Genomic DNA, 14,657 nt, shown 5'->3' with positions numbered 1-14,657 from the left:
AGGAGGGGAGAGGCAAGGACGATCACAAGGTTTGGAGCCTTGGGCAGGACAGGGACATTTAACACATACAAGGACATTCCTACCTTCAATTTTGGTGCTCCCACTCTCCCGGATTCATATGAACCAGCTTACCCGGGTCTGATCACTTCTGGGTGCAAGGATATTCCAGTCCTCTCCCACAACAGCTAACACGTGTTCCTGGGCACCGTCACAAGCTCTACTGCCCTGCACTTTAGTCTCATGTGTCACCAAGAGATGGCTCTCCCTGTACTCTGTGCCAGGCGCCTGCTCCGTGCTTCACATTCATCACATTCATGACCTCCGTCACTTCTCAAACCATCCTGAGTGCTACTACCGTCCCCATTGTTTAGATGAGAAAACGGACACAGAGCAAAAAGTAACTTCGCCACAGTCATTTATAAGGAGACAGAGCAGCATTCAAAGCTAGACAGCCCTCCTCAGCACCAAGCTCTTAGCCACTACGCTACCCTGCAGCCCTGTTGAAAGTGAGGCCACCATGAATCACTGTCTGTAATTTTGAGGCCAGTAAAAGATACAAGTTGTATTGGAAAGCACTGCCTAATACCCAACTTGACTGTTCAAAGTTAAAGGTTTAACCGAAGGGGATTTTTGCTGGTTGCTTGGTTTACTTTGGAAAATAAATTCAGATGATGTGATTTTTATTCTTTTTTTAATGCTAGAAATTTCTCTGTACCCCTTTGGCAAATGAGGATTGCTGTAAGATGCCTTAAAACAATCCGTCAGGAAATGATCGCACAACTGGGCCAGTTCAGGCTGTGTCCTTCTCCTGAGATTTCTTCTGGGCCCTCTTCTGGACAGTCATTATGTAATGACAGAAGCTGACAGACAGTGAAGGGAGGGGTCTTGCTCCTTACCTTAGTACAGACTCACATTCAACATAATCCACTACAGCCAAAACCCAGCTGATGCTAGTGGGAAGGTATGATACTGTGATTGACGGTTAAGAAGTACGTATTTGGTCTTCCTCCCATTTCTGGTACAGAGCTCCTAAAACCCCTGGAATGTCCTAAGTGATGAACGCCACAGAGGTGTCTTGCAGTACTAACGAGGTGAGATTTGGACCGCACCTAAGGATGGGGGCTGGCTGCCGGTGATTCAGAGGATCGGGACTTTCAGGCCCAGCCCCCCCAAGCCCCACCCCTGACCTCAGGAAGGAGAGAGGGACTGAGTTCGATCACCAGTGACCAGTGATTTAATCAACCATGCTCTTGTAACGAAGGCATAAAAAACCCCAAAGAACTTGATTCAGAGAGCTTCCGGACTGGTGAACATGTGGCGATTTGGAGAAGGTGGAGCTTGGAGCAGGCATGGACGCTCCTAACGCTTTCCCCCAAATCTTGCCTTTTGCATCTCTTCCATCTGGTTGTTCCTGAGTTATATCCTTATATAACAAACTGGCAATCTAGTAAACAAACTGTTTCTCTGAGTTCTGGGAGCCGCTCTAGCAAATTAATCAAACCATCAAATCCAAGGAAGGGGTCATGAGGACCTCTGATTTACAGCCAGTTGGTCAGAAGTATAGTTAACAACTGGGACTTGCAATTAGTGTCTGAAGTGGAGGGCACGGGGTGGGGGGATGGGGTAACTGGGTGATGGACATTATTAAGGGGGGCACGTGATGTAATGAGCACTGGGTGTTATATAAGACTGATGAATCACTGACCTATACCTCTGAAACCAGTAACACATTATATGTTAATTAACTGAATTTAAATTAAAAACATAATAAAATGGAGGGCAGTCTTTTGGGACTGAACCCTTCACCTGGGGGATCTGATGCTACCTCTGGGTCAATAGTGTCAGAGTTGGGTTGAACTGTAGGTCACCCAATTGGTGTCAGAGACCTGCTTGGTAAGGGGAAATACCAAACACGCCCAAACACACCCCCCCCCCACACCCACTGTTGACCAGAAGTGTTAGGTTTTCTACGCTTCCCAAAACCCTAAGAAACTTTGTGAAGCCTCCTTTCTCTGACAATCTCCTTCAACCCCTCTGGTCACATCATATCCGAATACCATGTGGAAGTATGACAGCCATTTCTGTCTGTAGCTCTCTGGCTGTGTTACGAATGAAAAAAAGAAGTGAATCATTCAACGTATCCAACGCTTTTCTTACTCCACACTGAGTTTACCCCACACCTTCCCGCAAATTGTTCACAATAAACTCGTGTTTATTGAGTTTATTTATGTCAATAGATACAGGTCTCTTCAAATAAAAACAGATTTCACATTTATTATTAATGTAACATGCTATGTAAATGTACAGGAGCCTGAGGAAGGCATTCTAGTACCTGGCACAAGCGCCTACTACAGTGTTTGTTAGTACTTAGCTTTCCTTTATTATGGCTTTTAAAAAATAGTTTTTAAAAAAGTGCATGATTCCTTTGGACCACTGTTTAGGAAAGATTAGAGATAAAACACTTCCAGTCATAAATTAGTCATTTGCATACAGGTTCAGATTAGAAAAAGTCAAATACTGAGAAAAAAATATATTTTCAATTAGCTCAATTTAAATATGGGGTCATTCCATGTAAATATCTCATCTGAATTTTCAGTGTTTCACTTATTTGATGTGCTAATTCCATTCCGCTAGGTCTTATTTCAGTAATTTCTCAACTATTCCAGATAAGATATAAAAGGAATTCAACTCCTGTCAGTTATTTTATCTGTCTTCATGCAACCAGGATGAGAAACTTCTGCTCTCTACATGAGTCACAATAATTCCCCCAATCCACTAGCAAGGAGAAAATAATACTGCAGTTCAGAATAAGGCCTGCATGGCTGTGAACTTTCAAATTCTGATTCCAGAGCACTTCATTTCAGCAAACAAGGCCTGATTCCTGTCAAAATTCAACCGTGGTTGACAAACACCGAGGTCACAGATAGAGCCACAAATGCAGAAGTTATAGACACTGACTAAAGTACCCCCGGTAACGTGGCAGGGTTTTCAGGCGGTACCTTTCCTTCAACAGCAAATGCACTCAGGAGGTTCAGGAGCATGGTTCAGTTTTTCTCAAAACATTGTGACATTTGCCGAATCTTCTTCCACTAGGCCTGCTGAGACCAGAGAAACCGATCACATTTTTCAAGCATGCTTTGTATCAAGGCTCTGAAATCCGAAAGAAAAGGAACAGGTGCACTTAGTTTTCATCGTTTTTTCTTTATAAAAAGCTTTTTAAAACCCACAAAGAATTAAAGGATTCAAAAAACTGACTGAGTCTGGGCATCAAAAGACACAGTCAACGGAGTGAATCATGTATCTGATAAAGGGTTAATATCCAGAATATACAAAAAATTCATACATCAAAAAAACAATGCAATTAAAAAATGGGCAAATGGACATGAAGAGACAGGTCTCCAAAGATGATATACAAACAGCCAGCAAGTGTATGAAAAGATCCTCAACATCATTAATCATTAGGGAAATGCACATAAAAACCACAGTGACTTCTCACCTCATGCCCATTAGGGACGGCTACTGTCAAAAAGAAAATAACTAGTGTTGGTGAGAATATGGAGAAAACGGAGCACCTGCGCAGTACTGGTGGGAACGGACCATGGTGTGACCCTTATGGAAAACAGTATGACAGCGCCTCAAAAAGTTAAAAATAGAATTCCATGTGTTCTAGCAATTCCACTTCTGGGTACACACCCCAAAGAATTAGAAGCAGGGTCTCAAAGAGACATTCGTATATCCGTGTTCAGAGCAGCATTACTCATAATAGCCACGAGGCAGAAGCATCCCAAGCGTCCATAAGACAGATGAATGGATAAACAAAACGTGGTCTATCCACACAATGGAGTATTATTCAACCCTCAAAGGGAAGCAAATTCTGGCACATGCTGTAATGTGAATGAACCTTGAAAACATTATGCTAAGTGAAATAAGAGCCAGTCACAAAAAGACAAGCACCATGTGAATCCACTTATGTAAGATACTTAAAATACAGTAGTCCTCTCTTATCCACAGTTTTGTTTTCTATGGTTTCAGATACCCATGGTCAACCATGGTCCAGAAGCAAATGATCCTCCTTCTGATATATCATCGGAAAGTTAGGAATAGCCTAACACTACGTCGCAATGCCTATGTCGTTCACCTCAGTTCATCTCATCACATGGGCATTTTATCATCTCACACCATCACAAGAAGAGGGGTGAGTACGGTACAGTAAGATATTTCGAAAGACAGAGAGAGAGGAATGGAGAGAGAGAGAAAGACCACATTCACATAACCTTTATTACGGTATGCTGTCTTACCTGTTCTATTTTATTAGTTATTATTAATCTCTTACTGTGTCTAGTTTACAAATTAAACTTCATCATAGGTATGCACGTATAGGAAACAACATAGTACATATATGGGTTCAGTAAATCCATGGTTTCAGGTATCCGCTGGGGGTCTTGGGGAACATATCCCCCTCGGATAAGGGGAGACTACTGCAGTCAAAATTAGAGACAGAGGGCAGACAGGTGGTTGCCAGAAGCTGCACGGAGGGGGTAATGAGGAGTTGTTTAATGCGTAAAGTTGAAGTTTTGCAAGATGATACGGATATACTTAACACTACTGAACCAAACACTTAAAAATGGTTAAGATGGTAAATTTTACGGTACCTGTATTTTACCACGATGAAAACAAAAACCAAAAAAGTCCTGAGACAATTTGACATTTGGTACTAGTAACTGTCTTCGAGAACTAGTACATGTCAACTTTGGGTATTCACACTGATCTGCACAGTGTCTCGGTCATGACTGTGAAACACATTACTTGAGGCTCATCCCTCAATCGCCTTCATCAGCAGATGAGTCTCAGGCCCCTCAGCTGTTAGTGACCGGCTGGGGCTGCATGATCTCTAAAAGCCCCACCCCCCTTCTGAAAATCTGTGAGCATCTACGTTCCCCAAGCCCCTGTGGAAAGGGCACGACAAGCATTACCTCTGCCTTTTCTCAGCAATCCTTAGGATATCGCAGGTTCTGGTAAACCTCTCTGACAGCTCCAGGGTCAAACCACATTCCTGTAGCAGTGACCAGGCCCGATCTGGGCCCATGGCCTTAGCTAACAGGAGTGCCACATTCTCCACGTTGATGGGGGGAGGCCCATCACTGAAGTTTCCATTTGGTGACTTCTGGGGGTTCGTGCTCTTGTTCTGTACGAGATGTAGGAGAAGCTTCCATTCCTCCACAGTCTCTGGGATCCAACCTACGCACACATACAGAAACACACACGTCGGCTCTAATGGCCCTTAGAACTCTGCCTGTGTATAGGAGATGGTCAAAACCGCTCGTGAAAACGTTTAATACCAAAACCTAAGAACGTACCTCATCATCCTAACACCAAGTTGCTTTCTGAACATTTGCTGAATAAATAATGATAAGGAGAAGTCACAAAATTAGTTCCAAAATTCTTCATTCACTTGCTCACTCAGGAATTTCCCAGGTATAGTCTAGGCTAGGCACCCAAGGTGCAGTGAGGGACCAACCAGACATGATGAGCCCTGCACTCTTGTGGAGCTCACAGTCTAGTAAAGGGGGCAGAACCTTAGATAAACACAGAAATAAATCAGTACGTATAAACTGGGCTAGGTGCGATAAAAAGCAGGGAACCGGGGTGCCTGGGTGGCTCAGTCCTTAAGCATCTGCCTTCAGCTCAGGTCTCGAGTCCCACATCGGGCTCTTTGCTCGGGGGGAGCCTGCTTCTCCCTCTGCCTGCCACTCCCCCTGCTTGTGCTCTCTCTCTCTGAAAAATAAATGGAGTATTACAAAAAAAAAAAAAGATCAGGGAACCATTAGAGAGAATGGCAGGTTTGGGGGAGGATCTGAGAAGGGATGGGACAGGTAAGCAGAGAGTTTAAAGACCAGGCAAGCTTAGACAGCACGTGCCTGTGGCTCACGTACGGGCAGCTTGAGGTGGCAGGGCGTCAGGAACGGAAGGTGAAGGAGCCTGCATTTCCGACAAAGGAAACATGGAAGGTCACTTGAGACAGGACAGAACTTGAATTCAAGGAACTCAAAGAAAGGCCTACAGTGCACAAAGGCCCGGATTTTATTCTGAATTCCACGTAAGGGGCTTCAAGGAGGAGAGCCACATCACCCAATTTTTGTAAAAGAATGCTTCTGGCTGCTCTAGGGCAAATGGATTAAAGGTGGGAGAGAATGGAAACCAGACGACTAATTCTGAGGTTACTGCAGCCATCTAGGCAAGTAGCTAGGACCGGAGCTGGTGGTGGAGCAAAAGTAAGTACACAGGTAAGAGATCTACATTTGGCAGTAAAACCAACATGCCTTGAAGAGTGATTAATATGAGTTATGGGGAAACAGAAGTGTCTAGAAAAGACCCCCATTTAATATACCAAGGGTAAGAACAGCTGCTATTATTACTTTAACAAAATATTCAGACTATCTGGGCAGAAAAGATTTTAAGTGATACTTATTTTCTTTATGCTTCCTGAATTTTCAGTTTTTATCTATTACAATAAACATCGTGTTGTAACTTGAAAAATAGAAACCATGTCTATCTTAACTATTCTGCTTATTTTTCAGGAGCGTATCCATGTCTACAGCTCTAGTCCGGCAGAACCACCTGGCCCTCTTCTTCATTTCTGAAACAGATGATCTCAGTAATTTTTGCAATAGTTGGGACATCAGAAGCTAACACTTGCCAGTCAACTGGCTTCCCTGCCCTGTTCGAACTTTCCCTCTCCTACACCAACAGGGCTGAACAGGCTGTAGGTCACACTGCTGAATAAAGGACCCGATGTCACGCACTTGGCATCTTTGCACTGAGACGAATAAAGCAACACTACAGAACAGCCAAGACAGAGTCTCAGGCCTCAGATATCAGTGTGTCAAAGCGTGGCCTTCTGATTAGCATTTTATCTGTGTTGGATTGATGAAAATTTTAAAAAAAAAAATTTTTTTTTTTTTTAAAGATTTTATTTATTTATTTGACAGAGCGAGAGAGAGCGAGAGCAGGAACACAAGCAGGGGGAGTGGAAGAGGGAGAAGCAGGCTTCCCACCGAGCAGGGAGCCCGATGTGGGACTCGATCCCAGGACCCTGGGATCATGACCTGAGCCGAAGGCAGACGCTTAGCGACTGAGCCACCCAGGCGCCCCCCAAATTTTTTTTAATTATCTAAATACCTGTGAAGGCTTAGGAAAAGCTGACTGCCACTCCACTTTAAGTTCATTTTGATGATACCTAACTTTTGGCTGTGTAAAAGCCTAGTGCTGAGAGAAGAATCTGAACACAAACTTTAGAGAGAGTCAGACCTGGGTCTGAACACCTGCTCCACCAGTGGTATGGCTTTGGGGAAACTGACTCTCCTTCCTCTAGGCCTCAGTTATAACTTCTGTAAAACAGAAATAACAGGAACTACGCCAACGGCTTGTTATCTCATTTAAACGGCAAACGAAAAAGGACCTAGCATAGTGCCTAACGCACAGTAAGCATTCGTTAATAGAAAAGTTATTATGATTTCATAATATACTAGGTGGTGTAGATAAACGAACAAAACAAACAAACAAACAACAACAAAAAAACAAACCTCTAGGACGCCTGGGTGGCTCAGTTGGTTAAATGTCTGCCTTCGGCTTGGGTCATAGTCCCAGGGCCCTGGGATTGAGTCCTGCATCGGGCTCCCTGCTCAGCGGGAAGCCTGCTTCTCCCTCTCCCTCTGCCCCTCCCCTTGCTCCTGCTCTCTCTCACTCACTCTCTCTCCAATCAAATCTTAAAAAAAAACAACAAAAAAAACAAACCTCCACAAATCTGACAGCTAGCTAGAATTATAGAATTACATACAGGATCATCACAATGTTCACCAAATTTCTTTATTGAAAAGTCTGCAGTGACTTCTAAAATACGACAACCAAGACTAACCAGTTGGGATTTACATACCATTGTCCCCTTCCATCAGGCTCATATCATTTAGGCACACGATGTTGGTGAAGGCCTCTCTTCTTCTTTCCAGCTCCAAACAAAGAGAAAGATATCCAGGCCAGAAACTTTAATTTAGAGAACAAAGTGGAAGAAAGGAATCAAAACAGTGAATTTATCTGGAGCTGTGCTGTCCAATATAGTAGATGCTAGCCACATGTGGCTACTTAAATTTAAATTAAGTAAAAAGTTCTTCAGCTGACCAATCCATATTTCAAGCTTTCAATAGCCTAAGTGGCTAGTGGCTACCATATTGGACGATGTAGTAGAATATTTCCATTATCATAGACAGTTCTATTAGACAGCCCAATCTGGAGTGTTCAAGAAAAAAAAAGAATAAAAGCTAGAGATAAATACTGACATTTGAGGCCAAGCACCAATTATGAAATATGTAACCTTAAATACTTTATAAACTTTCAGATTTCTTCCCCAAATATGCAAACTATGGAAGTTTTCCTTGACTCTTCGCCCTCCTTCATTTGCTATACCCATTGTCTTTAAGTCTCACTACATTTTCCTTCAGAATGTCCCATTTCTTTCTCATGTATGACACCAGAAATGATCTCCAGAAAGCTCCATTTTTATCATGTCATTTTTGTACCCCAAAGTCTAAAAGGTCTCTACTGATAGCTAAATTCTTCTGATGAGCTTTCAAGGTCCTACATGATCTCATCACCCACCACACCCGACTAGTCTCATCTCTTATTATCAATGAACAAATATGTATCAAGTACCTACCACGAATTGAGGCATTATGAGGAAAAAGGAAGACACAGGTCCCTAGCTCCAGAAGATGATAATCCAGGTGGAGCCGTAAGGTAACACGGCCAAGCAGTAAAGAACTGATACGTGGTCCAGACAAAAAGCAATGTCAGTTTCTCCTGCTCCTGATGTTTCTCTCACCTGCCCTGCCCTCCTCTTGGGCTCCTTTATCAGTACAAATCCTGTCCAGCCTTCAGGGCTTTCACCTCCAAAGTCTCACCTCCTCCTGAAGTCCTTCACCAGCACTTCTACTGAGCACATTCTGATCTCTCCCTTCTTGAGAACCCTGCATCAATTGTAACTTATCACACAGTCTGGTGCTTAATTAAATACCACCTCAGTGCCTGAGAACTGGGGCTAGCTACTAAGGACCAGGGGGAGAGAGGAATTAGCAAGGGCCGTCTCTTCTACACAAAGAAAAAATACGCACAAAATTTAAAAAGATGTTTACTCTACTATCACTTAAAACAAAAGGTACTTTTCCATAGTAAAGAGAATTCCCAAATGATAAAGCATACCAACTCAAGTCCTTTGCTACAGAGCTATTAACTAAGATGATTCAAATCTTAACTTCAGCTTCTAAAAAATTCTCACTTACCCATGAGACTTACAGATGTCAGTCATTTTCTCTTTGGTTGTAAAATCTGCAGGTAGTTTAATGAGATGAAGCATCAGCTGGCTATAACCCCACGAACACAAGTGTGAATGAGGCCTGTGAAATGAAAAGCTCTCAGTAAATGGAATAGGAAATACATTCTACAAAATGTTTATTCGTCATCTAATAGGTAAGAACAGAGTTTAATTTTATTTGTGCCATTACTATTGTATTTTTTAAACATTTCTACTTGCCTTTTGAAAAATTAAAAATAGCTATTTTTCCTATACAAATACCTGTTTATTTTTTATTCTATTTTTTTTTTAAAGCTCTTTATTTGTCAGGGAGAGAGACCGCGCGCACAAACAGGGCAAGGGGCAGGCAGAGCAGGCAGAGGGAGAAGCAGGCTCCCCGCCGAGCAGGGAGCCCGATGTGGGACTCGATCCCAGGACCCTGGGATCATGACCTGAGCCAAAGGCAGACGCCCAACCGACTGAACCACCCAGGCGTCCCAATACCTGTTTATTTTTTAATAACTTTTACTTTTTGTTTTAATTTTTATATGTATATCTGTCACTGACAGGTTTTATTTCCTAATTGTTTTGTAACTACATTCATCTAGTTAAATATAAATCTGGTTATACTTTTTCCTCTCGCTGTATTCCACTCATCCAAATTTGGGGCAACAATTCCTCTTTAGTTTCTTGCCATAAACCCTGGACAGGATCAGCTATATGTAAAAGCTATAGGCAGCTAACTATATTTATATGATGTGGAAGGCACTAAATACCTTTTACAGGATAAAGGCCTTCTTTATCACTAGTCTACGGTGGTACTTAAAATTTCTCTGTGGTTCTGTAAACATTTGGTGCTTGCTTGCTTATATGTCCTTAAAGTTTTGGGAATAGTTTGCTGGTTGATTGAGGTTATTAATCACAATGTTCAAATATGTAATTTTAATTTATGCCAATTCTGTTTTTCCAGTAAAATCGATTACCTGTTTATTTTTAAAAAATAGACATTTTAAGTAATCAAAAGCAAAAGAAAGAAGCCTGTAATTCATTCATCACTCACAGACAGCCATTGTATGTCCTTCTAGAGCTTTTGTCTAGGCATATAAGATAGGCACTTGGGGGGGCTTTTAAAAAGCTTCTCCTAGAGGAAAACACAAGGAACATTTCTAATACATTACATGTATCAGTGCGTATTTTTTTATGAATAGTTTTTTTTCTTAGTCCCAAATCAAGCTATGTCTAGAAATTTTCCAGGAAAAAAACATACAATTTTCTCCCTCTAATACAGATTGAATCATCAAGGACTCTGAATGTGGATCCATGAAAGAGCTTCAGGGGGTCAGTTTAACCTGAAATCATGTGCAAACTTGTGCAGGGATATGCATTTTTCTAAGAGGAATCATCAGATTCTTGTAAGATCTGTAACTCAAAAAATGTTCAGAACCACTAAGAAGTACACTCAGTCTCATTACTATCGTGACTTGAGTCAGTCTCTTCCACAGCTGTTCCTGAAAAAAGCCCAGAATGCTACATGTGAATAAAGCCATTTCATTCCAGAAGAACATCACAGCTTAGACAGAGAACTTCTGTACCTGGGGTTTCCTTCATTGTCCATCGTGCTTGTGCTTGGGGGAGCATCGTGGGACACGGCCAAAAGCAGCCAATCCAATCTCAAAGACTCTGGTTGTAGAAGGGACTCAAGGAAAGATGGCCTAAAAGAAAGTTGGAGGCAAAATCACCAATCTTCACGCTGAGAAAAGAGACATAAAATGTGGGAATGTGAAGAAAATGTTATTAGGGGATCAAAATAGTAGATGAAAATGCTCTGCTACAAAATGTCTAGAAATGCAGGTGAAAATCTGACAGCCTTTTAAATGAACAGGTGAGCTCAAGATAACAAGGAAAATGTCAAAGGGCCAAAAAAAAGAGGGACAGAGAGAGAAAGGAGGCCAGTATGGCACATGTAAATCAATCAGAGGAAAAAAGGTGGTGGTGGTGGGGGGGGGGATGTTGCTAGTTTCAACAACCAAAGGCCATGCAGAAATAGGCAATGAGGCCTCAATCTAAAAAAGCAGCAAAGCTGGAACGGAGATCCACAAAAAGATGAGACCCCGCAAAAAGCTGGGATGCTATCAACAAAGAGGTGGCAATGAATCCACTCACCAGCCCAGACAACAAGGAAACTTATCTGTCTTCGCGGAGGACCTGAAGCAGGGCTTTAATTTTACTCTGATCATCTGAGAATCCCTGAGGGGGGGAGGGAAGAGAATGTGGTCTGCACACATTTACAGTGTGTGCTGTGGACTGTGACAGAAGGGTAATGACTGTAATCATCCTCTTCCATAGTAGGGGCCTCAGCTCTGTGGCGTTGGCAGTAAAAACGTTACAACGGCTTCTAAAAGGGAAACAATGCCCTATCAAAGCAAAGGGGAGTCTGCAAATGTTCTCGCCTTCTCACCGTTGATCTTCAGGCCTCGATTTCACCAGACTGTCTAAATAGGCCAAAAACTGAGCAGGATGATGATGACAAAGTTGCATGACATCCGAAGGCAAAACAGATGGGTAAAACCTGATTAAGGACCGAAGGGCAGATTCTCCAAACTTCTCATACAATCTGCATTTAAAAACAAGTTAGTCCCCAACTTCAGTGAGATGATGTAACTTGGTTACATGTCTAAGCACTTATTAGAAATAAAAATAACAAGGCAACTGAGTAAAACTTTAGAGATTAAGACACAAACAAATACGTGCTCTATTCATATAAACAACATATATGACAACTTACCGGGCAGCATAAGCAATCAACAAAGGATTGTCAAAGGGAACTGAATCATTCAATAACTTTAATCTTGTTGGTAAGTCTCCTTCTTCCATCTTCATATATGCAGGATTGGAACTTGCCATTTCTGAAAGATAAAGCACACCTTTTCCTTTCATCTCATAGCTATAAATATTCAGTTGATGAATACATTCATTCAACAATCATCAGTCCTGGACCTCCTGGGTGCATGGCACAATGTTTAAGCATTGAAGGACAAAAAAAAAGAACAAGACACACAATCCCTACTTTTAAAGACCTTAAACTCAAATTGGGAGGCAAAGCACATTGTAATTTTTTAAACAAGAGAAGAACACATAACCAATATATAAGCCACTATCACCCTCAAAAAAGGTAACATATATGAGAATATATGTGTTATATACTAAATCAATAGAATATATATGTCTGTGTATATATATATGTACACACGTATATATACAGTATATATCAAGGCCAAATTTGTCATTTTTCCTAGAACCAGTGCCCTCTAGCCCATCTTTTTGAACAATAAAGTTAAAATTTCACCTATTTTTAATAAACATCAATTACAGCCAAGTGTGAGTGACGACCTAGTTAAAACTACTTGTAGTTTAAAGTATATATATATATAATAATACACACACACATGAATCTACAGTGAGGTTTTTTTTTAAGATTTTAAGTAATCTCTACACCCACCGTGGGGCTCAAACCTACAATCCAGAGATCAAGAGTTGCATGTTCCACCGACTGAGCCAGCCAGGAACCCCTAAAATGAGTTTTTTGAAGTAGTTTTCAACCGGCTCTGAAGACCATTCCCCAAGAACGGTTCCAAAAGCTGTTTTCCTTAACTACATCATTAGCAAAAAGGTGGAACCTGTTCAGATCATTTCTAAAAACCCAACCTTCCATTTCTGATACATGGTTTTTAAAAATCATTTTTCCCCAGTTTCATTATTGCGCCTATTTGATTGTGTCAGGCAGGAAGTACTTGAACAAATTCAGAGAAGGCAACCATCATTTACAGCTGGAGATGTGAGGGCAAGCTTTATAACTGGGTGGGGGCTAAGCCAAACATCTCCCCCTAAATTCAAGCAAGCAGCTGCATCATCTCAAAGTACCCAACCCACTGGCTCTAGCCAGCTCTGGTCATAAGTTAACAACCACTCAGGCTGATCAGACTCTTTTCAGGGTTGGGTGTGATCACATAAGAGACAGATATTGCAAAGTTCCAGTAAGTAACAACGTGAAAAGAAAAAAAAAAAGTAATAATGTGAAACATAATAATGTGAACCTACTGGAGAAGAAATAAATTTTCTTATTTCATGTAAAAGACAGTCTACCTCAACTCAGAGAAAGACTGAAATCATTTCTTATGCTTTTAACTGCTAAATGTGAACTGAAGCAGAACAATAACTACAGATCATGTTTCTAGAAAACTTGAAGATCTTTAAGTCAGACAATATAAAAATGTATCTGTACTTGTGATTGTTAACTTTTGGTAAATCGATTATTCAAAAACGGGTCTATACAGTGGAAAAAGCATGCATGGTCTGAAGTATGAGAGCCGGTTTCCACAGGAGGATGACACACACTTTGAGTCAAGTGTGAAATGGAGACTGCTGTTAATCCACCAAAATCCCTGAGACATGCAAGCTCTTCACCCGTACCATTCCCTTCCTTCTAGACACCTGGATAGCTTACATTTCCCAGTCTCTTTCACAGGTAAGGAGACCATGTGATAAAATTCTCACCCATGGAACATGAACAGGAGAGATGTCAGGCATTACAAGGTCAGGCCCCTAAGAGGGCATAGCATGTTTGCCCCTTCCACATGCATTCCCCTGGACACAGCAATCCATTCTCAATCACAAGCCCACAGGATGATGGAGTTCAAAGAAATGGAAGAAACTTGGAACCCTGGATTACCACATGGAAGAGAGCTTCCCACTGACCTGGAACCTGTCCTGGAGTGACAGGAGCAAGAAATGAACTTCTATTGTATCCGAGTTATTAGGAGATATTTACTACAGCAGTTTAGCCTACTCAACTATTACAATCTCTCTGTGCCTCAGTTTCTTCACCCATTAAATGGAATAACACCACCTACTCTGAAGACACTTGTAAGGAAGAAATGAGATGATGCCTATGAAGTGTTTAGCATGATATCTGACGCACAGTAAGTACTCAATAAATGGCATAGATTATCTCAGCGTTAGTCAATTACATAAAGGATTTTCTTGTTTTTATATGTCTGCATTTATAGAACGTTTTACTTTAACCCCAACTTCTCCAACATTGCTATATACATTTTCTGAGTATGACTGTGAGAGAAATAAAATGAATTTCTTATAATACCATTGCAAATGAAACCAATGTTTGAAGAAGTATTAAAAATTAATAAACTGAGGGGGAAACGGAATGGAGATTGCCCAGAATAGAAGTGATTTTGTACTTAAGTCTTTTTCTTTAAATGTGAAAATGCTAAGATGCTATTGTTCTCTACACTAATTT

At 41.3% G+C, this 14,657-nt stretch overlaps 1 protein-coding gene across 1 annotated transcript in view; it reads right to left on the bottom strand.

The window, feature by feature from the left end:
• Positions 1-2,212: 2,212 nt before the first annotated feature.
• The window catches only part of HPS5 (HPS5 biogenesis of lysosomal organelles complex 2 subunit 2), a 47,077-nt gene continuing 34,632 nt past the window's right edge, over positions 2,213-14,657 (bottom strand). Inside the window, exons 17-23 of the mRNA XM_044919243.1 lie at positions 12,129-12,249; positions 11,802-11,957; positions 10,936-11,055; positions 9,333-9,446; positions 7,934-8,040; positions 4,974-5,238; positions 2,213-3,150 (exon numbers count right to left, since the gene is read on the bottom strand). Of these exons, the coding sequence (XP_044775178.1) occupies positions 3,090-3,150; positions 4,974-5,238; positions 7,934-8,040; positions 9,333-9,446; positions 10,936-11,055; positions 11,802-11,957; positions 12,129-12,249 (944 nt within the window). The 3' untranslated portion in view covers positions 2,213-3,089. The remainder of the gene's footprint in view (positions 3,151-4,973; positions 5,239-7,933; positions 8,041-9,332; positions 9,447-10,935; positions 11,056-11,801; positions 11,958-12,128; positions 12,250-14,657) is intronic.

This window comes from Neomonachus schauinslandi, chromosome 11 (assembly GCF_002201575.2).
Source record: "Neomonachus schauinslandi chromosome 11, ASM220157v2, whole genome shotgun sequence".
NCBI lineage: Eukaryota > Metazoa > Chordata > Mammalia > Carnivora > Phocidae > Neomonachus > Neomonachus schauinslandi.
Note: the sequence above shows the minus strand (reverse complement) of the source record. Positions and strands in the feature narration are given on the sequence as shown.